Genomic DNA, 24,204 nt, shown 5'->3' with positions numbered 1-24,204 from the left:
CTATGTGATTATAATGGAGATTTTATACTACTATCTAACATTTTTATTTATAACAATTAATCAAATACATACCTAGCAGATTAACTGATGATGAAAATAACTGTTAGATGCAGCTCTAATTCTAACTGAAAACAATGAAGAATAAGATCCAGAGTGCATCAAGTTTAATACCAAAAAAATACCATATAAGACACTTTATTTTCTTTATGATGATGTTATAATGAGATGGTGACTGATGCAGCTGCAGAGTAAGTCATGGTGCAGCTCTATACAGAAGAGCAAAAAGTAAAGCATGTTTAGCTCTTTACCAGCTCTATCAGTGCTATAACAAATACTGCAAAGCTGTAGTAGTGTGGATGTTTTACCATGAGTGAGGGCGGGGCTCCTCCAACATATAACGGCCCGGTGAGACGAGTCCTGTCTCCTCCGGGGAGTCTCTTAGACTGAGTGCTGATACCGTCGACGATCAGACTGATCTTCTCTCCCTCGCGCTTTATAAACACCTGAAGAGACATCAAGGCAGTGGCAGAGCAGCTTAGAAAATCTGTTCATCAAATTATGAGATAAGAATAGAAAGCAAAGCTAAATGTCTCTCTCTCTCTCTCTCTCTCTCTCACACATCTCCTGTGCATCTTAGTCATGTGACCTGATCTGGTTCTCCATCTTACCGTGTGCCACTGTTCGTCGTCGTACTTCTTGCGGCTGCGCAGGCTGACCTTTCTCTTCCCTCCGTCCAGCAGAAGCAGCAGGAGACCGTTGGACACGCTCAGTGACATGAAAGATCCACCGCGCTGCCCGCCGGCCGCATGAAGCACCAGACCATCAGAGGAGTTGATCCTCACCGACATGGAGATGTGAGGCCTGCAGACAGTGAGAGAGAGTGAGTCTTTTTCAGGACATCCATTGCCAAAAGTGTTTGCAGACAGCTCTCTATTTATGCAGTCGGGAGACGCACGGCAACATGATCTCCCCTTTGGACAGCCACTATTCACTCTTGTTGTAGCTCTGGTTTGGTCTCGACCAACTCCTGAGAAAAATATCTGGCTTGTCCACTGATCAACGTCCCACTTTCTTCTACAACAGCAGTGTGTGGTGGGTTTCTCAGAGCTAAAAACAGCAGCCTGAAAAGTGCCATAAAACTGAAACAGAGAGCTAAAAGCTGCTTAAAACTCTTTTATGACAATTCTCAGTACATTTGTCACAGTGAGTGATTTGACATTTAGTAATAATTCAGAATTCCCTTCAAATTTTCCCTTAACTTGCCAATAAGTAGCAAAAAATACTTCACAACCCTATGATCCTTTACTCGATAACACAAAGTCACCTTATTACTACAAATAAAAACTAACTGTTAGATGCTGGTGCATCTGTTTGATTAACTTGTTCGTTATTGTGCCACTCACATTGAGCTGAGCAAGCTGGGCAGAGAGTCGTATCTCTGGTAGCTGTGCGTGGAGCCGCTGAAGTGCGTCGCTCCGGCCTCCTGGTCCGACAGCTCCCCCTGACAGGACTCCCTGGTGTTACGGCTGCGGGACCCCGATGGCTTCTTGTGCTTACCCTGAAAGACAGAGAGCGTATGTACCTTTAGCCTACAGCTGGGCACAGGTGATTAGGTCATATCAGCTGTTTATGAGTTTATTTATTTTTTATTTCTGGGGAAAAGCAGAATTTGCTGTGTGTGTGTGTGTGTGTGTGTGTGTGTGTGTGTGTGTGTGTGTACCTTAGGTTTGTTGCTGTCTTTTGGCTGCGCAGCGACAATCTGCTGAGGCTTTTTGGCAGCGGGACAGTCCAGAGGGACGTTGACGTTTTCTTTAACTTTCAGCAGATTCAAAACCATCTGAGTATCCGTTTGCCTGAGGACAAGAAGCATAAACACATTTACGGCTGAGCTAATAATAAACTCATCAGCAGATAACAATAGATCAATACATCAACTCTCTGTCTTTCAGCTTAAAACTTTTTCTGTCCAGATGTGTCTCCTGTTTAGACAATCAGACGAAACCACTGCCTACAGCAGATAACATCACACTACAACACTGTATGCCCCTGAGCTCAGGCATCTTGTGTGTGCTGATGTTCAGACTTATTGAATTCATAACTTTCAACAGGAAAATCCTTTTTTTAATTTTTAATCAAAATCTTACGGTGACATTGTGGTCATGTAGAACGCATAAGCCAACAAGACACCCTGTTAAACGCTAAATTGAACCTAAATTTTCAAGGGAAACAAGATGGTCTTACAAATCCACAATCATAGCTAATATTAATAACATCTCTTGACTTTAACATATTTCTCCCAATTTAGCAGCTATTTAATGGAAAATATCTATATGTTACAACAACTGAAGAAGCTACTCTCTCTTCTCTCTTGTGGGGGATGAAACTGGAGTTAGATATCTTCCCTTTTTTAGGAAATTTACCTGCTACAACAAAGACGATTCTTCCCTGTTTGATGACCTTATATTGAAGTTTCAGACTGACTTGTATTGCTCCTCCTGCCCTTCTTTCTCACCTCTTGATGAAAACGTTGCTGATACATCCTGTGAGGTTGGTGGAGGTCTGGTCGGGCGTTCCTCCCAGGAAGGTGGCGCTCTGTGAGGCTGTGATCCCACGCCCCGCACTCTCCACGCGGCCCTCCTTTGCTTTCTCCAGCACGTCGTCCATGTACAGACGCATCCTGCAGGGGTGAGCCGTCAGGCAAGGTTGAAAAGGTGCATGCTGGTTCTGAACCTAGATGTTTTATGTTGATATTTCAGTTACAAAAAGACAGTGGGAGGTTCTTATCATCCTACCCCTTTGTGTTGATGTAGATGGAGACATAGTGGCTGTTGTCGTCGTTGTACGTCTTCTGCGTCTTGATCTCACTCTGTCCAGCCCTCACCACCACGTGGCCCTCATGCAAAACCACTTGACACAGTCCTTCCTGTACACATACAGCAAACACCGGTTAGGAGTGTGTGTGAATAAAAGTCAACAAAGCAAACAACAAAAGACAACAAAGCAGGACGGAGGAAAGGATCAGGGGAAATACTTTTAAAGGTTACTGAGTCAGAAGGAAAGAAAAAGCTGTTGTTTAGTCTAAAGTAACAAAAAGACAAAATATAAGGAAAGATTAAGGGGAGAGAAAGCTCGTCCCACCTGATCGCGGTGGTGGAACATGAGTCCGTCCTTCTGGTCGGTTCTGAAGCCGAAGCTGGCGTAGAAGTTGTTCCTGAGCCTGGGGATGTTGGTCAGAGCCAATTCCAGGTAACTCTGACCAGAGAAATAAGCCTCACGAGACACCTGCACGAGCACACACATGGACAGGTCAACACATACTGTAATATTGTGTATATATGTGTGTTTATTTTATACCATTAATATCAAAATAAAGGCACAATTTAAAGAAAAATGAAAAACTGGGGCATTTCTATGTTTATCCCTTTCTGAAGAGGCAGATTTATGTATAATGGACAAGAATGTCGTAGAAATACTTGTAGGGATTTTCCTTTATTGTCAAACTGAGAGGCAGATGATACAGTTATCTATATTATACAATCGCCCCGTCTAAATCAAGCTCACTTATAATTTTACCAAATAAAACTGATCTGTCTGGAAATATGACTGGATCACAAATTAACTTTCCACACTCACATTGATAACTAATAAAAACTTGTTTTAAGAACCACAGAAGCTTCCCTGTGAGAATAAAATCTTGCTTAGTTTACATTTTTTATCTGTTCTAGGTTATGGTTGACACCCTACCAACATTTTACTATATTTTATGTATGTGGACTGAAAGGACATCACTAAAACCTCTTGGAAAACTTCCCGTCTACTACTACTCTAAAATAGTAGTAGACTACTCTAAAATACTTTTTCCTGTTTCTACTACTCTAGATCATCTGGACGGATAACTCTCAGTGTCCTTAGAATCTGCTCTGATTTGGCAAAACTGCATTTTTGTACAACACAACTTGAGCTTGGAAACATTTACAAGATGAACTACTGCTGGTTAAATAAAAACAAAACTACCACAACATCAAAGACAGAGATTAATATTCGACCTGACAGAGGATTGAGATTCAAATAGAAATAGCAAGTGCAAACTCTAATTATACTATTAATTACATTTATTCCTTTTCATACAAGCTGAGTGATGAATCCTTACCAGCAGGTCAATGTCACAACCGAAGCTGACGCCAGAGCTCTTCATCCTCTTCAGGTCGATGTGGGAGCTCAGGGCCTTCACGTTCCTGAAACAGCCCTTCAGAGAGCCCTGCTTAGGAAACCAAGACCTCAACCTGAAGAGAGACAGACAGGAAACGACCTTTAAAGAGCTCTTTAACCAGTTTAACTGAACTGTGAAATGTGTGTGGCTGTGTGTGTCCCACTCACTTCTCAGGCATCTTGTCCTGTGGTACTCCTCCCAGGTAGTAGCTGCTGCTGAAGGCAGGGATGGCCTCTGTGAACTGGTGGTTGTAGAGGATGTTCCGGTTGTTCCTCACCACAATGCGGTTCGGGCTTCCACGCAGGATGATAATCTCCAGCTACGCAGGTAAAAACAACAAACCACACATCGGAACCAATTAGCTCTTTGGTTTTATGCCAAAACAAGGACGTCCTACACATAACTGCTTCAAAACAAAGCATATAAGACAGACAAACATAGAAACATGACAGACGTACAGCTTTTGATTCGGCGTCGCTGATCTTCAGGAAGTCTGACGAGGACTCTTTAGGCTCGAGTTCCACCAGCTTATCATTGAAGTCATAGAAAACCTTCAGTCTGCCCTTCAGCACAGCCAGACACAGGAACTGGTTCTGATGGAGGACAGAGACACGCAGAAAATCTTTGGCTATTTTCTATATAACTACAAACACACACAAACACACACATACACATATATATGTATGTGTGTATATATATATATATATATATATACATACACACACATAACTACACACTCAATATAATATAATATAAGATAATTTAATATAATAATTAAGAAAAGGTCAATTAATTGATTCCTTCAATGAATCAATCAATGAATTAATAAATGTGTGAAAAAAACTTCCAATGATTACAGAATGAATGAATGAATGAATGAATGAATGAAAGAATGAATGGTTGTTGGGAAAAACTCAATGAATGATTCAGAATGAATGAATGAATATGTACTGGGAAAGTTTAATAAATGTTTCCAGAATGAATGACTGGATGAATGTTGGAAAAAACTTAATGAGAAAGACATAAGTATTTTAGATTTTAGAGTGAATGAATGAAATCGTGAGCGCTGGAAAAACAGTGAATGGTTCTAGAATAAATGAATGAGTGTTGGAAAAAACTTGAATAATGGTTCCACTAGATTAATGAATAAATGAGTGATGAGAAAACGTTATCAATGCATAAATTATTGATGTAATTAAAAGAAAAATGGATGTTAAAATGAATGACTGACGCTAAGTCAATGTTGTGACAGGATGTTGTGAATGTTGTGATGCATCAATGATCAAATAACAAATAATTCACAAATAGAATTTTGAATGAATGAATGGATGAATGAGTGAAAGTCTTTACCTTGTTTTGCAGCAGCAGCAGTATCCCTTTCTGTGAGAGCAGTTTGACTTCCTGTTCAAACCGCTGCATGCGAGCCGATTCATCAGTGAAGGTGATCTGAGCGAAGCCGGTACCGTCGAAATACGCTGCGTCGTTCTTCCAGGGCTGAGTCAGCACCGGCTTGGACCTGTTTGTTAACAGTTTTTAATTCCATTGTGAGTCACACAGCGGAAAACAAAAGGAAAATAGCAGAGGCTTAGTTCAGGAAGATGAAAATGGATGTGATGGAGTTCAGTCAAGAGAAAAATATTTTTTAAATTTTTTTTACTTAATTTGAGACAAGAAGGACAACGAAGGGGCAACATGACACAAGACAATTCAATGACCAACCTGCCACAGGGTTTCTCCTCTGTGGTGTTGAGATTGAAGATGTTTTCAAAGTTGTACAGACTCAGCACCTCCTCGTTCAGTGTGTCTAGCTCGATACAGCCCTTAAAGTTCGGCAGAGCGAGTGGGGATGGAGGCTAAAAACAGACAAGAAAGATCAAGAACGTCAGGGCAGGATTCTTTATTATATGATCTAAATTTACATCAACACAATCCTAAACCCTCAGATGTGTTTGAAACTCCACTTTATTAAACCCTGTGTCCTATAGTGGAAAGTAACTGAGTAAATCCTAATTTTATAAATGTGGACGCCATCATAGGCCACACCCACACTGCCATGGAAGAATAACAGAGGTGCGACTTTAACATATTTCAATGAAGGGGTTCCTTCCATAACTGATTGGTGTAACTGACTCCAGTCAACAACAGAAATGTGCACACAGTCCTTCATGAACTTACCTTGAAAGTGCTCGGGTATCCTCCCACGTAGAAGACAGTGTCTTCAGTCAAGAGGTTGAGCAGCCCCTGATCTCCTCCAGCCTCCACCGTTTTTCTGACTTTTTGGTCTCCCTCAGTGGCATCTAAAGACATGACCATTTGACCGTACTGGAGGATCCTGCATTCAGCCAAACAGAAGAGTAGATATTTATACAAAACAAGATACACGGGAACACGTGGACGAAAAAAAGAAATGCATGTAAACGAGGATGTGACAGACTTCTGAAGCCTTACACTGACATGTGATATGCTTTCTGTGTCAATATCATAGCTTGCATATTGAATTACATTTTTTTTTTTTTACATGAATATGTTTCTGAAACAGCATTTACAGCTTCACTAGACACTTACAAACAATTACATTTGTTTAACTATAATAATAGTTATAAGCCAAGTGCTTGCTCTTTGTGGGAACTGTTTGGTTCATCTCTATAATAAAGTAAGGTCTTGACCTTACCCGCCAAGTGCTTGCTCTTTGTGTTATATTATGATTTGGTGCTATACAGATAAAATTGAATTGAATTATTAATATAATAAAACAACAACACAACACGCAACATTTCTTGAAAAGGAAACATCGAGTCTCTTTCAGTGGTAAAGCAGGTTAAACATTAGAAAACCAAGATATTTACTGTTCTACTGCAACTCACAATATCCAAGGATAAGACAGATACCGCTTTGTTAAATTTTAAATTTTTTGAAAAAACTAATTTCACCATGTGAAAATCCACTCAAGAACAACAAGAATGAAATAATGAAACAAAGACACAGAAAAGCATCTGCAAATATGTGCATGAAACCATGTAATTATGTCTGCGTATACATACATTATTATGTGCGTGTGTGTTTGTGTGTGTTGTACCTCTCCAGCACTACGCTGTTGAAGTTTCCATCAGACTTGACGTCTTCAGTCATCTGCACCTCAGCAGTTTCCCCTCCAACGTTAAAGTACCAACGCAGTCGCTTCCCCTCCAGCGCCATACCCAGGAACTCCTTACTGGACTACAAATACCACAGACACAGTAAATAAAGACAGAAGCCATAGACCTTGCTCCAAATTCATGCACAGGAACTCCTTACTAGTTAAATACTGTAATCCCACAAAAAGACATATAACATGCGAAATAAAACAACACAAAATGGGCCTCTGTGTTGCCGTGGTGATGCTTACATCCTTGCTGCCGAGGTAGAAGACAAACTGCCGGGGCCCGTCACCCTGTCGCCTCGCCCGTGCCGCCTCCGGCAGAGTGATGTACAACTTCAGGGAGGTGTAGGCAGCCAGGTCGGCCAGGTTAGGTGGAGTACGCACCTGGACACCGGACGCCCCGTTAAACTTTACTGGCACACTCACCTGGATGAGAGAGAGGAGGAGGGGAGGAGACAATGCAATAAAAACATTTGAGGTTTTCAATTGCAACTTCTCATCTCTCACTTTATTTTTCTTTTCATTTTTTTAATGTGTACCTTGCTGGCAGCGTTGCGCGCCTGCTGTATGAGCTGTCGGATGCGGTTGATGTTCTCAGAGATGTTTGGCATCTGGATGGAGTGATTCTGCAGTTTATCCAACTTGGTGAGAAGCGTAGGGATCGTGGTGCCCAGCTCGTGCACTACAGAGAAAGACAGGGAGGTAAATAACTGACTCAGTCCATTTTTATGTTCACTTTAATAACACTTCAATAACTTAAGAGTTTGTTCTTTAGATTAGAACAGCTTCACTTTTACGTGTTCTTCATTAGGGCTTCAACTCGCTGATTATTAACTTGATTTATCAATCAATTCTTTGGTCAGAAAACTGTTAAATATTGTAATTTCCCATAGCCCACGATAGTGTCTTCATCATACAGCTTTAATGAGGCTTTAATTAAGATTGGAAACAAGGAGATAAAGACATATAAATGTATATGTGATACTGTTAAAGTGTTTGTATCTTTGGAGTCATTTAAGCGGAAATGTTAAGGGGAAAATAAGGGGACTCAAAGGGCTAATGAAGTAAACATATTACTGGCAACGTGCCAGGATGCATCATTAAAGACTTGTGTGTGACGTCCCATGACAGAGAGGATCAGATGCTGAGAGAATGAATAAAACTGTATTTTTGGGGATGTTTCTTTATTGTCACATTCGCACATATTCAGAAGCTCCTACCGGTCTTGTTGGCCTCCATCAGCGCCTTGTTGATGTCATCGTTGGTGATGTTGGCGTCTCCGTACGTCTGCTTCCACTGGTCCAGCTGCTCTTTGATTGGGCGCAGGGCATCGTTGACTTGGGTGGCCGTGGTGTTCGCCAGATCGGCCGCTCGCTTCGCCTCGTCGATCTCCTGACTCACATCTGTTCGTCGCAGAGAGAAGAATGAATATTATTAAATTATGTAAATGTAAAATAATTTCAGTGTGTGTGTGTGTGTGTGTGTGTGTGGGGCATACTTGTGGTGAGGTTGAGGTTGTTCTGAATCGTCTCCAGGTCCTTCATCACTTGAACCTGTTTGGTTTTGGCGTCGTCCAGCCGCTGCTGAGTGTCTTCCAGCTGTGGCTTCAGCTCTGTGCAGCAGAAATACACATTAAACACTTCAGCTACTGAAACATCACGACATCCTTTATATGAAGATAATGATGTAATATAATGTGATGTTGTGTGGTTACCGTTGTTGAGTTCATCATTCAACTTTTCAACGTCGTCCTTCAGCTCCACACTGTGGTTCTTCAGAGAGTTGGCGATCTGACCCAGGTCCTGGTCCCTTATGTTCTACACACACAAACAGAAATTACAAACCAGACACAAACAAACAGATAATCTAAAGACAGCTGTTTAAGTTGTTAAGAGCTCAAACAGGTGTAAGAATAAATGTGTGTGTCCTGTACCTCCAAGGTGGCGTTAGCAGCCTTGTCGGCCATCTTGGCTGCCTCCTCTGCCTCCTTGATACTGTTGATAATCTTGTTGTAGGCTTGTGTCACATCTACAATTCCATCCTTCTTAGTTTCTGCAACCAAACTGCCGACAAACAGAAACAGTATGATATGATAACAGTCATGATATATAAAATAAAATCTATTTATAAGATGATTAAAATCTTAAATCTTCTCCTGCACTAACTGATGACATTACAGAGTTGTAGCCGAGTACCTGGACAGGTTCATGGCTAACGCGTTCAGCAGCTCGGCGTGTCTCTCGGCCTCCTCCACCAGGGGGATCTTGGACTCGGCCTGAGCGAAGTTTTGCACTTTCTTTGCCAAAGGTTTCCTGGCGCCATCCAGCTGTGCCGCCAGCCGCTCGTACTCCTGGGAGTCACAGGTTTAAAAATGTTTAAGAGGGGAGATGACACATGACACACAACTGCACAATCGCCTGCTTGATTTCAATATCAAATGAATCAACTCAGTAGATTTAGATTATTTGGACATGTGTGGTGCAGGTGGGCATCGCAAATCCCGCCCAGAGGTTTAACCTCATGTTCAACACTGACCTCTTTGGAGTCGTGCAGCATGGACAGCACATCGTTGACCTGGGCCACATCATCTTCAGCCATGTTTAACTGGTCGTTCACCTCCTTCATCTTGGACAGCATGTCTTCAATCCTCCTCTGAGAAGGAGACAGAGTCAGTCTACGATCTAATTCACCGTCTTCTTCTTTCTCTGTTCACAGTTCACGACGGCTTCTAGCTCACCTTGTTGTCCTCCAGAGCTTTCTCATTCACATTGTTGATCTCTGCTGCTCTGGCGGTGCTGTTCACGGCTTCATTCAGGGCGTCTCGTAGGTCCATCATTTCCGAGTGGAAACGGGCCAGGCGGTCTCTGATGGCTTGGGCCAAGTCGGTGTTTTCTCCCTGACGACTGGCCAGCTCCTTGTTAACACGATCCAACACTGGCAGAAGGAAGAAGTGATGAGACTATGAGGCCGAGTTTAAGGATGCGATCACACCTACAGCTTGTGTTTACTTTGCTTGTTGTTGCTACTCACTCGAGACAATACTCCTCATCTTGGATTCTTTACTTATTCATAGGATACAAGCTACGTACCAACTTTTAGTTACATATCTAATATAAAGAAACTGTTATGGTGAGTGTGCAGGAGGAATCAAAATGTATTTGTTTGTGTTTTATGTCTCTGAGTGAATAAATGTACATTTTTCTGCCTCCGACTTCTCTCTGTCGGCGAGTTTCTTCTGTCCCACGTGGCTCCAGTGTCTCATCTCCCTCAGCATGGCCTGCACCTCCCTCATCTTCCTCTCCCGATCCCCGTCGTCCTGCTCACCCCCAGTGTCGTTCAGTGACGACCTGTTTGCCATCATCAGGATGTCTGTGGAAAAAGTGGAAGCATCACAAACAAACAATCATTCAACCTGTAGAAACTGTTAAGAGATATAGATAACAGCTGCTTCATCTGAAATGACACCGGAGTTTAAAATGTGAGTGATTTTGTTAAAGAACATCCTGCTTTATCCCAGGGCAAATGTTCAGTAATATTTTAGGGCAGGAGTTTTGATCTGAAAACCTTTTTTCTGTTATCAAAACTTACATTTTCTGCTCCTTCAACTTCTGAAGTCACATCTATATTTAGTGCGCTGCTTTACATCTGCTCTACACCTGATTTATGTAGTTTTATGGAGATATTACCTTTAAAAAAAAAATCCATTCATATGTAAAAATCACTGTGCTTCTATCCAAACCTGTCCTAAGGGATGCAGAAAATATATATAATATATATATATTTTGTATTGCTAGTGTTATAAAATTGATTTCTGATTAACTTTTGTATATCTACCATTTATATCCATGGTCAGGTTTGTGATGAACATGAGCAGATCTTGCGCCCTCTGGTGTGTGTTGGTGGTTCTGTCCCGCAGGCCGCCGACCCTGTTAGTCATCACTGCTGCCTGAAAACACCACAACAGCTGCTGTAAGTTCTCAATGAAAACAGAGCAAATTACATTTTTCATTTTTCAAATTTTCATTTCATGCTGTTGTTGAGAAAAAAATATTCCTCATAGTGTAGTGAGAGTAAATCTGTGCCACTTTTCTTGCTTTTCTTCCACGAATAAACATTTTATGTGACAAGAAAAGCATTGGTGAAAAGTGGATAAAATGAATGTTCCTGTAATCATCACATGCTGTGATATATTCTCCTTTTTGAAATCCTGAAATAAAAAATGTATATACTTCGATGGAGTTATGACTTCATGCTGCAGCAGATATTAATGAATTTATCATTAATCTAAGTTGAGGTATAAAACACTGATTAGTGTGGTTATTCAGTGTGTGTGTGAGAGTGTGTGTGTCATCAGTGATCACACCTTGTCCTGCAGTTCATCAATGTCATCATTGATGTTCATGATCTCAGCATCCAGCATGTCCGCCCGACCCCTGCTCTCATCCAGGGTGCTGTTGTAGTTCTCTATGGCGCGCTGCGGTCATGGGAAAATTAGTGTAATTAATACCTTCTTACAGTCACTTCACTCTAATGGCTAAAAACTGTGTGTTTATGTGTGTGTGTGTGTGTGCGTGAACACTCACAGCTGTGTCCTCTATAGACTTGTTGAGGTTGTTCAGCTGAGCCCAGGCCATGGAACTGGCGTTCAGGCTGCTCAGCTGACTGGCTACTGAGCTGAAGTTGTCGTTCAACTTGTCCAGATCCTCCAAAAGGACGATGACACAGCTGTCACACACTGCACACAAAACAAACAACCGCACACTTAATTTCATTCCTACATAGACATTTTTAAGAAATGGTTTTTGTTCTCGTTGGAAGCAACGTGTGTGCGTGTGAGTGTGTGTGATATTTACATTCACAGTGCATGCCTTGCTGGTTATCTATAGCTACACTGTATTTCTGTGAGCACGTGTCGCACTGTTTTCCCGTCATCCCGTCAGGACAGCGGCACTCTCCGGTCCGCGGGTCGCAGCGGCCTCCTCTACACTCGCACTCTGAGGTGGGAGGGAAAAGTTAAACAAAACAAGTGAGCTGATTTTACTAGAAACATGTTGCATCCACAGTGTGACTAAATCAAAGTAGCTGATATCAAAGCAAATTTATTACAACTTAATGACATTCTGAAAGCTTTACTGCATCACTGGGGTTCAACATGCTTTATGCCGAGCTGTCAGCATTCACATTCATTCCTGATTTCACATGCAGACCCTGGACTGTATTTGAATATGGACCCACAACACTATATATTACACTGCAAGTGGCACATGGAGCCTGTGGCATCTTATTTAGTGCTGTACAAAGATTCTGATTAACTTGCTCTTTTGTAGGATAATACCTGGACAAAATCCTGATAAACTTATGGCATAGAGTGAACATCAAAATACTTTAAGCTGTGGACAAACCCTCCAACAAAGGATGACTGGTCCATAATTGTTCATGAAATGAACAGTAAAACCTTTACCTTAAGACTATGATAAGATCAATATGTAAAATACTGGAAAATGGGCAGAATATACTGTATGTACCTACTGTTTGAGATATATACTGTATATGTGACAGGGAATCTACATTAGTCAATAAGTGTGTCTCCATACGTGATGCGTTCACTCACTCTTGCATCCGTTTGGTCCGTAGTCCCAGTGCCCAGGGGCGCACTGTCTGCAGTTCGGTCCATTGACTCCGGGCTGACAGGCGCACTGACCGCTCTGAGAGTCACACGGCTGGACGAGAGCCGCCGAGGCCTCACAGTCGCACTGACGACAGCCGGAGCATGAGTCGAAGCCAAAGGAGCCATCCTGAAGAAAATAAACAGGTTCAGATAGAGGCACAAGAAGAAGACGGTCACAATTTAAAGTTAAGACTGTGTGAAATCAGGTTTTATTTACAGCTGCTGTTGCTGTAGTTGTGTCGTATTGAGGCTGCAACATGTTTTTTTGGTTTTGCTAATGATTGAAGGTTTAATTAGGAGGAGAACGTGCCAGAGGAGCAGAACCTCATTCAACCAGAAGCAATTCAATATCTGATATTTGTGATGTAATCAGCAGCCTGTTATTTTATCTTTTATTTTAAGTACTTTCCAGCTGTTTTCTGTGTTTGTAAATGAATGGGAGTGAATTTTTGGAATTCATAATTCACACTGAAAATATAGAGAATATAAAACATAGAAAAGCAAATTTAATAAAACCCTCAGACACGTGTGCAGCTCTCACCTCACAGCGCTCACAGCGCGGTCCAGTCACTCCTGGTTTACAGCGACACTGTCCAGTGTGAGGGTCACATGACTCGGTGCCACAAGGCGAACAGTTACATTCTGTGTAACAAAAACAAAACACACAGCTTTCTAATTTGCTAATAAACCCTTTAACATCACTTTTTAAGCTTTAATTAACAACCTAATTAAAACAAATGAAAACATTAATGCATCTAACGAACTCTGGTTGAACTGAAGTTGAACTCACTGGTGCAGTTTTTGGCAGTGATGGCGTCACCGTAGTAACCGGGAGCGCAGATGTCACAGTGATGTCCGGCTGTGTTGTGCATGCAGCTCAGACACTCTCCAGTCAGCGAGTGGCAGTCGGTGAACAACATGTTGGGGTCGGTGTTGCCGTGGCAGTGGCATAGCTGGCATCTGCTGCCAAGCACCATGGGGTTGCCATAGAAACCAGGGGCGCACCTGCATCAAGAGGCCGATAGTTATGGACATGTAGCTGCAGCAAATGGTGTTTCTTTTTATCTTGCTTAAGTACTTAAAAATTATTAAAACCTGATCTGAGCTACATCGACAATTCCAACTCTTTGTCAAATAAATATCTTTATTTACAGATTTTAATGTCACATGGAGCCAAAATGATAAAATGAAGCAGTGTTACCAAGAGGTATCATGTTATCAATAATGGAAATTAAAGAGTTTCAACTTAAAAACAAACAATAAACTCTTTCTTAAACTCCATGTACTCAAATAAAAATAATAAATTACAAAAAAAAAAAAAATTACTTCAAAATATCAAAGTTTATTTATATCTGATTAGTTGGTCTTCATGTCTTATGTATTATTAGATTGTATGGCTTTAATTTTAGATAACATAAAACACTCACAGAGTACCCCAATAACAAGTCTTGAGGTCTGGCATTTGGTGACCAGTCAACATCTCTTAATGTCCCCCCAAATCAAAGCAGTCTACATCACGAACAGTCTGTATTTGAATTTTTGGGGTGTGTGTGTGTTGTTGAGAACAAACCCACACTGTGCTGAGGAGGTGGTTTACCTTTCACAGTGTGGTCCAGCATAACCCGGCATACACAGACACTGCATCCTGTCGCTTTTCTGCACACAGCCCTCTGCAAAACTACAACCAGAGAGAGAGACGATGAATGGCTGTGACATATGGTTCAGTGAGAACTCGGTAAAGTTAGACAGAGATATTGATGAGAGGAAGAATGAAAAAAAGAGAGTAAAATGTACTGACTTGTTGGAGGGGACCCTCAGCGGGCAGGGGCAACTGGAACATGACACCGCCTGCCCGTCAAGACTGTTGTTGCCGAGGAAACCGCCCTGACACTTCTCACAGTGGTCGCCGGCTGTGTTGTGCTGGCAGTTCTGATGGACAGAGAGAAAAACAGACAATGACTCACCGTAAAGAAAAATCTAGAGGTAAAACAGACTAGAGACAGGATTGATTATTGATCCTCACCACACAGATTCCTGATCCGTCCAGACACTGGTCAGAGTGTCCGTTACAGTTACAGGGGACACACTTCCCCAGAAACAGGCCGATGGTGTCTCTGTAGTAACCAGGAGCACATTTCTACAGAGAGGACAGGAGGGAAACATCAAACCTTGTGTATGTAGAGCTACAGCTATTATCTCCATTACTGATTTTAATCATCTGATTGATGATTAATCTGCTGATTAACATAGAGAAAAAGCCATATTATAATTTCCAAACGATGACACCTTCAAGTTGTCCTAAACAAAGCACAGGGCCCTCACCTGACACGAGTCTCCCAGGTAGTTGGCGGGACACATGCAGATCTCCACATTGTTGGCATGGCGACCGGTGTGCAGGCTCTCGGCGCCCTCCAGCACAGCGCCGCGCAGCGACACGGAGTGGGCCGACTGGGAGTGGAGGGCCCGGATCTGCAGGGACTCCAGACCGACCAGAACCATCATCAGTTCCTCCCGAGACACAGAGTTCCCCGTCTGAGCGTGACGGAAACTTCCCTGTGGGGAGAGGAAGGAAGGAGGAGGAAGGAGGAAGGAGGACGAGGAGGAATAAAGGATGATCATCAGTCGGACTTAGGTTTAGACTTTGGGCTTTTCTATATCCCACAATGACACTTGTTGCCTAGCAATGGGCAAATACAAAACAATAAAGACAAAATAATTAATAAATAAAGAAATGAGCAAACAAGTTACTTAAAATTAGCCATTATTATTTTATTTATTTTACTTTTAACAAGATGAGTTAACACTTTAAGTTTCTTTGTGTTGAATAATTTCCTTAAATTTAAAAGTGCTTGAATGAAGCCTATAATACTGTTACTATTATACTATATACTGGATGGACTGTTGTAACAAAATTGTGTTGTTATAATGGACCGTCACTGAAAAAGTCATTGTTATATTCCTTTATAACGGACACTGTTATGGTGTAAATGCCTCCATTTCAGAAATGTGAGTCTATTTATTTATTTTAAGTATTTATTTTATCCTATTTTTTAGGGTATGAGGTCCTATATCAAGCACTGTACTATTCTGTAAAATAATATTAAAAAAATTAACAAAAAGTTTTAAAAACACAAAACAAAAACGGCTTTTTCCTATTGCTGCACCTTAGGGGTCTCTACAAACGAAATATGCACTGTGTAATATTGTATATCAGCAACTCTAGATGGCAGTGGAAGGGTGAGGTTTAAAGTAAGATTATATAAGGCTTCTTGTTTCCATTTCTTAATGTCTTGGAAGAAAAGAAAATTTCCCTCCGGTGATTAAAACCAAAAATCATGACGACAACAATTTGGAAAAAAAGGGCAAATCTGACTTGTTGATACTAGTCTGTGAGTTAAGCTGTTCACAGTCAGCGTCTCACATCCATCTCCTAGTCTCAACAACCCAGGACGTATGTATGCATGTAAAGGTGACTTTACCTCCACCATGTGAACTATTCCCAGGTGAGGCTCCTCAGGTGAGGAGTACTCTCTCTCCATGAAAACCAGGGTCATCTGGTTCCCCTGCAGGAGGAGAAAACAGTGGAGAGACTTTTAGAAATGTGTGTGCAGTGGATGTATGACACAGTGTGGGTTTGCTGTTTTTCATATTGTATCATATGATACGGGGTTTTATGAATAGAGTTTTTATGCATGTGTGTTCATGTGTGCACCTTGAGAATGATGTCAGGCCTGGAGGCTTCTGCAGGCAGAGACAACACATCGCCTCTCATGGTCTGAGTGTGGAGACGATACCTCAGGTAACCTCCATAGGATGAGACCTGGACGACAGATCGAAGTTTTAAGTGATGAAAAAAAGCAGGAAGACAAGAGAAAGAGATTGAAATAAATAAAAGCATTACGAAAGAGAGTAAAGACAGGTAAACCAGACAGAGAGACAGGCTTTAATCTCACACTACTGCATCTTAATCCAGACAACAATGGATTATATTCAGACAGTACAGTGTAGCGGAAACAAGTTCCAAGGCGAGTGTTTGATTCGTGACGGATAAAATGCCTGTATTCCTGCGGTAACCATGCAGGTTTTGGCAAAGCTGACATTTGAAGCTGGTTCATGGAGCGGAACAGGACTCAGCCGGGGATTTAAATCGAAGCATCGGCCCTCAGACAGATGCTGGTGGCATCACACATGAAAGTTGTGGATTCAGAAGCTCAGACTAAACACTGATCTGTATCCACACACCCCGTCTGAGCCTCGGGATCAGCGATATGGGCGATGTTTGTCTGCTGTAATCTAGGGGTGTGTGTGTGTGTGTGTGTGTGTAGTCATGACTTTGTGGTAATTTGTGTCCCTACATGTGTTATCTTTATCTCTGATTGAAGAAGATGGACACCACTCTCATGGTGAATGTAAAGTGGGAACCAGCAGCTGGTTAGCTTAGCTTAGCATAAAGACGATAGACAGGGAAAACGACTAGCCTGGCTTTGTCAGGAGGAAAAAGGAAAAAAACTTACAAGCTTGTAAGTTTCACAGGAGGTTATTTGCTGGACCAGCGCCTTTGTGTCTAGTCTTTATGCTAAGCTAAGCTAACTGGCTAATTAAATGTATAGAGATGAGCGTGGTATCAATCTTTTTATCTAACAAATAAACATAATTCCCAACCTGGTCAGATTAGATTTTCTTTAAAAAAAACACTAACTCCTATGCAGTGACACGATGATGCATTCAAGTGTAATCAAATCCAAGCTTTGACCAAACTGAACCAGAAGTATCAGATGTCAGTCTCTCTCTCTCTCCATGTGTACACCTGTATTTACTTTGACAACTGCATTTGATTGATTAACACCTTGACATTGATAACGTCCTCAGTCGGCCTTCACTGAGTAAACGCAAACTGACAGATAATAATAAGCTAAAACCACCTCCACATCTCCCCTTGTTTTAAGAGCATCTGATGACACCAAAGAGACACTTTCAACACAAAGATTAATACAAGCTTTTCTCCATCTGGTCATGTCTCACTTGTTATTTCTATAACAGCATTTTTGATGTTTAATGGAAATATTTAATCTGTAAAGCAGAAAAAAACTGTCAATCATTGGTCTCTGAAGATTAAAAATCCTTCGTAGATGCAGAAATTTTTAAAAAATGTTTATAATTTCAAAATTTTGTCAATAAAAAAAACAAACTCTCAACCACAGATGATGTGTTGTGTGTAAAGACTTCTTTAATAAATGCTGTGTCACAGAACATGTGACGTTTTCATGCTTTGTTTTGGGAACTCAGACTCAGACTGCTTATGATTTGGTTAGAAAACTGATTGTTTCATAAATCTATCAGTATTCCTGACTAGAGGTCTTACCTTGTCTCCCAGGTAAGTCCTTGGTGCGTGCTGTCATTTGAACTATGGACCACACAAACAACTGTCAATATATTACAACTTGCAGATGGGCACATTGGAGCCTGTGTGCCATCGTAATAATTTAGTGCATGTACAAAGGGACAATTTGACTGGGCGTGCGCATAATATGGTTCGAATGAAGATGAACAGTAAACCATTTACCTTAAGGACTATGGATGAGATGGGATCAATATGTAAAAATAAGATGAACGCGCACTAATGCACTGGCGAAGAGGAACAAATGAAATAATACATGGTATTAGACCTACTGTTTGAGATAGATATTACAATGTTATATGTGACAGAGGAATCACATTAGTACAATTAAGTAGTCTGTCTCCATACGTGATGCGTCACTCACTCTTGCATCCGTTTGGTCCGTAGTCCCAGTGCCCAGGGCGCACTGTCTGCAGTTCGGTCCATTGACTCCGGGCTGACAGGCGCACTGACGCGCTCTGAGAGTCAACACGGCTGACGAAGAGCCGCCGAGGCCTCACAGTCGCACTGACGACAGCCGGTAGCATGAGTCGAAGCAAAAGGAGCCATCCGAATGAAAAATAAACAGGGTTCAGATAGAGGCACAAGAAGAAGAACTGCCACAAATTAAAGTTAAACTGTTGTGTAATCAGGTTTTATTTACAGCTGCTGTTTTGCTGTAGTCTTGTCGTATTGCAGCTGCAACATGTTTTTTTTGGTTTTTGCTAAGTAGATTGAATGGTTTAATTAGGAGGAGGGAACGTGCCAGAGGAGAGCAGAACCTCATTCAACCAGAAGCAAATTTAACATCTGATATTTATGTGAACTTAATCAGCAGCCTGTTATTTTACTCTTTATCTTTAAAGTACTTTCCAGCTGGTTTTCTGTGTATTCGTAGAATGAATGGAGTGAATTTTTGGAATTCTATAATTCACACTGAAAATAAATAGGAGAATATAAAACATTAGAAAATAGCAAATTTAATAAAAACCCTCAGACACGTGTGCAGCCTCTCACCGTCACAGCGCTCGACGCAGCGTCCAGTCCACTTCCTTGTGACAGCGACACTTGTCCAGTGTGAGGTCACATGACTCTGGTGCCACAAGGCGAAATCAGTTACATTCTGTGTAACAAAAACAAAACACACCAGCTTTCTAATTTTGCTAATAAAACCCTTATACCATGACTTTTTAAGCTTAATTAACAACCTAATTAGAACAAATGAAAACATTAATGCATCTAACGAACTCTCGCGTTGAACTGAAGTTTGAACTCACTGTGCACGTTTTGGCAAGTGATGCGTCACCGTAGTAACCGGGAGCGCAGATGTCACAGTGATCCCGGCTTTGTTGGCATTGCAGCTCAGACCACTCTCCAGTCAGCGAAGTGGCAGTCGTGAAAACACAATGTTGGGGTCGGTGATTGCCGTGGCAGTGGCCATAGCTGGCATCTGCTGCCAGAGCACCATGGGGTTAGCCATAGAAAAGCAGGGCGCCACCGTGACATCAAGAGGCGATATTTATGGACATGTAGCTGCAGCAAAGGTGGTGTATATTCTTTTTTATCTTGCTTAAGATTACTTAAAAAATTATTAAAACCTAGATCATGAGCTGTAATCAATCGACAATTTCCAACGTCTTTTAAAATATAAAATCTTTATAAAATTACAAGCATTTTAATGTCACATGGAGCCAAAATGATAAATGAAGCAGTGTTACCAAGCAGTATCATTCATCAATAATGGAAATAAAAAGAGTTTCAACTTAAAAACAAACAATAAACTCTTTCTAAGAACTCCATGTACTCAAATATAAAATAATTAAATTACAAAAAAAAAAAAAAATATACTTCAAAATAATCAAAGTTTATTTATCATCTGATTATAGTTGGTCTTCATTCTTATGTATTATTAGATTGATATGGCTTTAATTTAGGATAACATAAAACACTCACAGGAAAGTACCCCAAATAACAAGTCTTGAGGCTGGCATTTGGTGGAACCAGTCAACAATCTCTTAAGTTCCCCCAATTCAAAGCAGTTACTAGCATTACGAACAGTCTGGTATTGAGATTATTTGGTATAGTGGTGCTGTTGTGAGAGAACCAAACCCACACTTTGCCTGTAAGAGGTGGATTTACCTTTCAACAGTGTAGTCAGCAATAAACCCCGGCCATTACAACAGTACACATGCATCCTATACGCTTTCTAGCACCACAGCACCTCTCCAATAAACTACACAACCAAGAGGAGAGACGATGAATGACTGTGACATATGTTCAGTGAGATAATCTGGGGCTAGTAAAGTTAACAGACATTATGAATTCATGAGAGAAGAATGTAAAAAAAGAGAGTTAAAAATGATAACGACTGACTTGTTGGAGGGACCCTCAGCGGGCAGGGCAACTGGAACATGACACCGCCTGCGCCGTCAAGACTGTTGTTGCCGAGGAAACCGCCCTGACACTTCTCACAGTGGGTCGGCGTGCGCGGTGCGGCGTTGTGCGTTCTGTGCTGGCAGTTCTATGGACAGATAGTAAAAACAGACAATGACTCACCGTAAAGTAAAAAAATCTAGAAGTAAAACAGACTAGAGAGCAGAGGTTGATTATTTGATCCTCGACCACACAGATTCCTGATCCGTCCCAGACACTGGTTCGATGGTCCGTTACCGTTACAGGGGACACACTCCCCAGAAAACAGGCCGATGGTGTCTCTGTGTAGTAACCACAGGAGCACAATTTCTACAAAAGAGGAGGACAGAGAGGGAAACATCAAACCTTGTGTATGTAGAGCTACAGCTATTAATCTCCATTTACTGATTTTAATCATCTTGATTGATGATTTAATCTGCTGAATTAACATAGAGAAAAAAGACATATTATAATTTCCAAAAACGATACAACCTTCAAGTTGTTCCTAAACAAGCAAGCAGGGCCCTCACCTGACGTACGAGTCTCCCAGGGAGTATGTTGACTAAGGGAACAACATGCAGATTCTCCACATTGTTGGCATGGCGACCGGTGTGCAGGCTCTCGGCGCCCTCCAGCACAGCGCCGCGCAACGACACGGAGTGGGCCGGACTGAGTGGAGGGCCCGATCTGCAGGGACTCCAGACCGACCAGAACCATCATCAGTTCTCCCGAGACACAGAGTTCCCCGTCTGAGCGTGACGGAAACTTCCCTGTGGGGAGAGGAAAGGAGGGAGGAGGAAGGAGGAAGGAGGACGAGGAGGAATAAAGGATGATCATCAGTCGGACTTAGGTTTAGACTTTGGGCTTTTCTATATCCCACAATGACACTTGTTGCCTAGCAATGGGCAAATACAAAACAATAAAGACAAAATAATTAATAAATAAAGAAATGAGCAAACAAGTTACTTAAAATTAGCCATTATTATTTTATTTATTTTACTTTTAACAAGATTAGTTAACACTTTAAGTTTCTTTGTGTTGAATAATTTCCTAAATTTAAAAGTGCTTGAATGAAGCCTATAATACTGTTACTATTATAACTATATACTGGATGGACTGTTGTAACAAAATTGTGTTGTTATAATGGACCGTCACTGAAAAAGTCATTGTTATATTCCTTTATAACGGACACTGTTATGGTGTAAATGCCTTCCATTTCAGAAATGTGAGGTCTATTTATTTATTTTAAGTATTTATTTTATCCTATTTTTTTAGGGTATGAGGTCCTATATCAAGCACTGTACTATTCTGTAAAATAATATTAAAAAATTAACAAAAAGTTTTAAAAAAAACAAAAAAAACCCCAGCTTTTTTCCTATTGCTGCACCTTAGGGGTCTCTACAAACGAAATATGCACTGTGTAATATTGTATATCAGCAACTCTAGATGGCAGTGGAAGGTGAGGTTTAAAGTAAGATTATATAAGGCTTCTTGTTTCCATTTCTTAATGTCTTGGAAGAAAAGAAAATTTCCCTCGGTGATTAAAACCAAAAATCAATGACGACAACAATTTGGAAAAAAAAAGGGCAAATCTGACTTGTTGATACTAGTCTGTGAGTTAAGCTGTTCACAGTCAGCGTCTCACATCCATCTCCTAGTCTCAACAACCCAGGACGTATGTATGCATGTAAAGGTGACTTTACCTCCACCATGTGAACTATTCCCAGGTGAGGCTCCTCAGGTGAGGAGTACTCTCTCTCCATGAACACGAGGGTCCATCTGGTTCCCCTGCAGGAGGAGAAAACAGTGGAGAGACTTTTAGAAATGTGTGTGCAGTGGATGTATGACACAGTGGGTTTGCTGTTTTTCATATTGTATCATATGATACGGGTTTTATGAATAGAGTTTTTATGCATGTGTGTTCATGTGTGCACCTTGAGGAATGATGTCAGGGCCTGGAGGCTTCTGCAGGCAGAGACAACACATCGCCTCTCATGTCTGAGTGTGGAGACGATACCTCAGGTAACCTCCATAGGATGAGACCTGGACGACAGATCGAAGTTTTAAGTGATGAAAAAAAGCAGGAAGACAAGAGAAAGAGATTGAAAATAAATAAAAGCATTACGAAAGAGAGTAAAGACAGGTAAACCAGACAGAGAGACAGGCTTTAATCTCACACTACTGCATCTTAATCCAGACAACAATGGATTATATTCAGACAGTACAGTGTAGCGGAAACAAGTTCCAAGGCGAGTGTTTGATTCGTGACGGATAAAATGCCTGTATTCCTGCGGTAACCATGCAGTTTTGGCAAAGCTGACATTTGAAGCTGGTTCAAGGAGCGGAACAGGACTCAGCCGGGGATTTAAATCGAAGCATCGGCCCTCAGACAAGATGCTGGTGGCATCACACATGAAAGTTGTGGATTCAGAAGCTCAGACTAAACACTGATCTGTATCCACACACCCGCTGCAGCCTCGGATCAGCGATATGGGCGATGTTTGTCTGCTGTAATCTAGGGGTGTGTGTGTGTGTGTGTGTGTAGTCATGACTTTGTGGTAATTTGTGTCCCTACATGTGTTATCTTTATCTCGTGATTGAAGAAGATGGACACCACTCTCTATGTGTGAATGTAAAGTGGTTAGCTTAGCTTAGCATAAAGACGATAGAAGGGAAAACGACTAGCCTGGCTTTGTCAGGAGGAAAAAGTACCTACCTCTGAAGTTCAATTAATTTACAAGCTTGTAAGTTTCACAGGAGGTTATTTGCTGGACCAGGCCTGTGTCTAGTCTTTATGCTAAGATAAGCTAACTGGCTAATTAAATGTATAGAGAATGAGCGTGGGTATCAATCTTTTTATCTAACAAATAAAACATAATTCCCAACCTGGTCAGATTAGATTTCTTTAAAAAAACACTAACTCCTATGCAGTGACACGATGATGCATTCAAGTGTAATCAAATCCAAGCTTTGACCAAACTGAACCAGAAGTATCAGATGTCAGTCTCTCTCTCTCTCCATGTGTACACCTGTATTTACTTTGACAACTGCATTTGATTGATCAACACCTTGACATTGATAACGTCCTCAGTCGGCCTTCCCTAAGTAAACACAAACTGACAGATAATAATAAGCTAAAACCACCTCCCACATCTCCCCTTGTTTTAAGAGCATCTGATGACACCAAAGAGACACTTTCAACACAAAGATTAATACAAGCTTTCTTCCATCTGGTCATGTCTCACTTGTTATTTCTATAAACAGCATTTTTGATGTTTAATGGAAATATTTAATCTGTAAAGAGAAAAAAACTGTCAATCATTGTCTCTGAAGATTAAAAATCTTCCTAGATACAGAATTAAAAAAAAAAAAAATTATAATTTAAAAATTTTGCAATA

At 41.2% G+C, this 24,204-nt stretch overlaps 1 protein-coding gene across 1 annotated transcript in view; it reads right to left on the bottom strand.

Moving 5' to 3' along the window:
* The window catches only part of lama5 (laminin subunit alpha 5), a 100,069-nt gene that overhangs the window by 3,737 nt on the left and 72,128 nt on the right, over positions 1-24,204 (bottom strand). The window contains exons 39-75 of the mRNA XM_022763104.1: positions 16,730-16,837; positions 16,497-16,580; positions 15,340-15,570; positions 15,041-15,154; positions 14,816-14,946; positions 14,615-14,695; positions 13,808-14,022; positions 13,559-13,659; positions 12,961-13,144; positions 12,203-12,343; positions 11,933-12,084; positions 11,713-11,823; positions 11,184-11,295; positions 10,545-10,718; positions 10,087-10,283; positions 9,885-10,001; positions 9,545-9,699; positions 9,283-9,412; positions 9,064-9,166; positions 8,848-8,961; positions 8,570-8,752; positions 7,889-8,031; positions 7,596-7,775; positions 7,287-7,426; positions 6,386-6,542; positions 5,930-6,063; positions 5,561-5,726; positions 4,669-4,803; positions 4,378-4,529; positions 4,151-4,283; positions 3,139-3,282; positions 2,793-2,923; positions 2,513-2,677; positions 1,721-1,853; positions 1,404-1,558; positions 669-861; positions 366-503 (exon numbers count right to left, since the gene is read on the bottom strand). Coding sequence (XP_022618825.1) covers positions 366-503; positions 669-861; positions 1,404-1,558; positions 1,721-1,853; positions 2,513-2,677; positions 2,793-2,923; positions 3,139-3,282; positions 4,151-4,283; positions 4,378-4,529; positions 4,669-4,803; positions 5,561-5,726; positions 5,930-6,063; positions 6,386-6,542; positions 7,287-7,426; positions 7,596-7,775; positions 7,889-8,031; positions 8,570-8,752; positions 8,848-8,961; positions 9,064-9,166; positions 9,283-9,412; positions 9,545-9,699; positions 9,885-10,001; positions 10,087-10,283; positions 10,545-10,718; positions 11,184-11,295; positions 11,713-11,823; positions 11,933-12,084; positions 12,203-12,343; positions 12,961-13,144; positions 13,559-13,659; positions 13,808-14,022; positions 14,615-14,695; positions 14,816-14,946; positions 15,041-15,154; positions 15,340-15,570; positions 16,497-16,580; positions 16,730-16,837 — 5,337 coding nt within the window. The remainder of the gene's footprint in view (positions 1-365; positions 504-668; positions 862-1,403; positions 1,559-1,720; positions 1,854-2,512; positions 2,678-2,792; positions 2,924-3,138; positions 3,283-4,150; positions 4,284-4,377; positions 4,530-4,668; positions 4,804-5,560; positions 5,727-5,929; positions 6,064-6,385; positions 6,543-7,286; positions 7,427-7,595; positions 7,776-7,888; positions 8,032-8,569; positions 8,753-8,847; positions 8,962-9,063; positions 9,167-9,282; positions 9,413-9,544; positions 9,700-9,884; positions 10,002-10,086; positions 10,284-10,544; positions 10,719-11,183; positions 11,296-11,712; positions 11,824-11,932; positions 12,085-12,202; positions 12,344-12,960; positions 13,145-13,558; positions 13,660-13,807; positions 14,023-14,614; positions 14,696-14,815; positions 14,947-15,040; positions 15,155-15,339; positions 15,571-16,496; positions 16,581-16,729; positions 16,838-24,204) is intronic.

Source organism: Seriola dumerili, unplaced genomic scaffold, assembly GCF_002260705.1.
Source record: "Seriola dumerili isolate Sdu_G_001 unplaced genomic scaffold, Sdu_1.0 BDQW01000468.1, whole genome shotgun sequence".
Lineage (NCBI taxonomy): Eukaryota > Metazoa > Chordata > Actinopteri > Carangiformes > Carangidae > Seriola > Seriola dumerili.
This window is presented reverse-complemented; position numbering and strand designations above follow the sequence as displayed.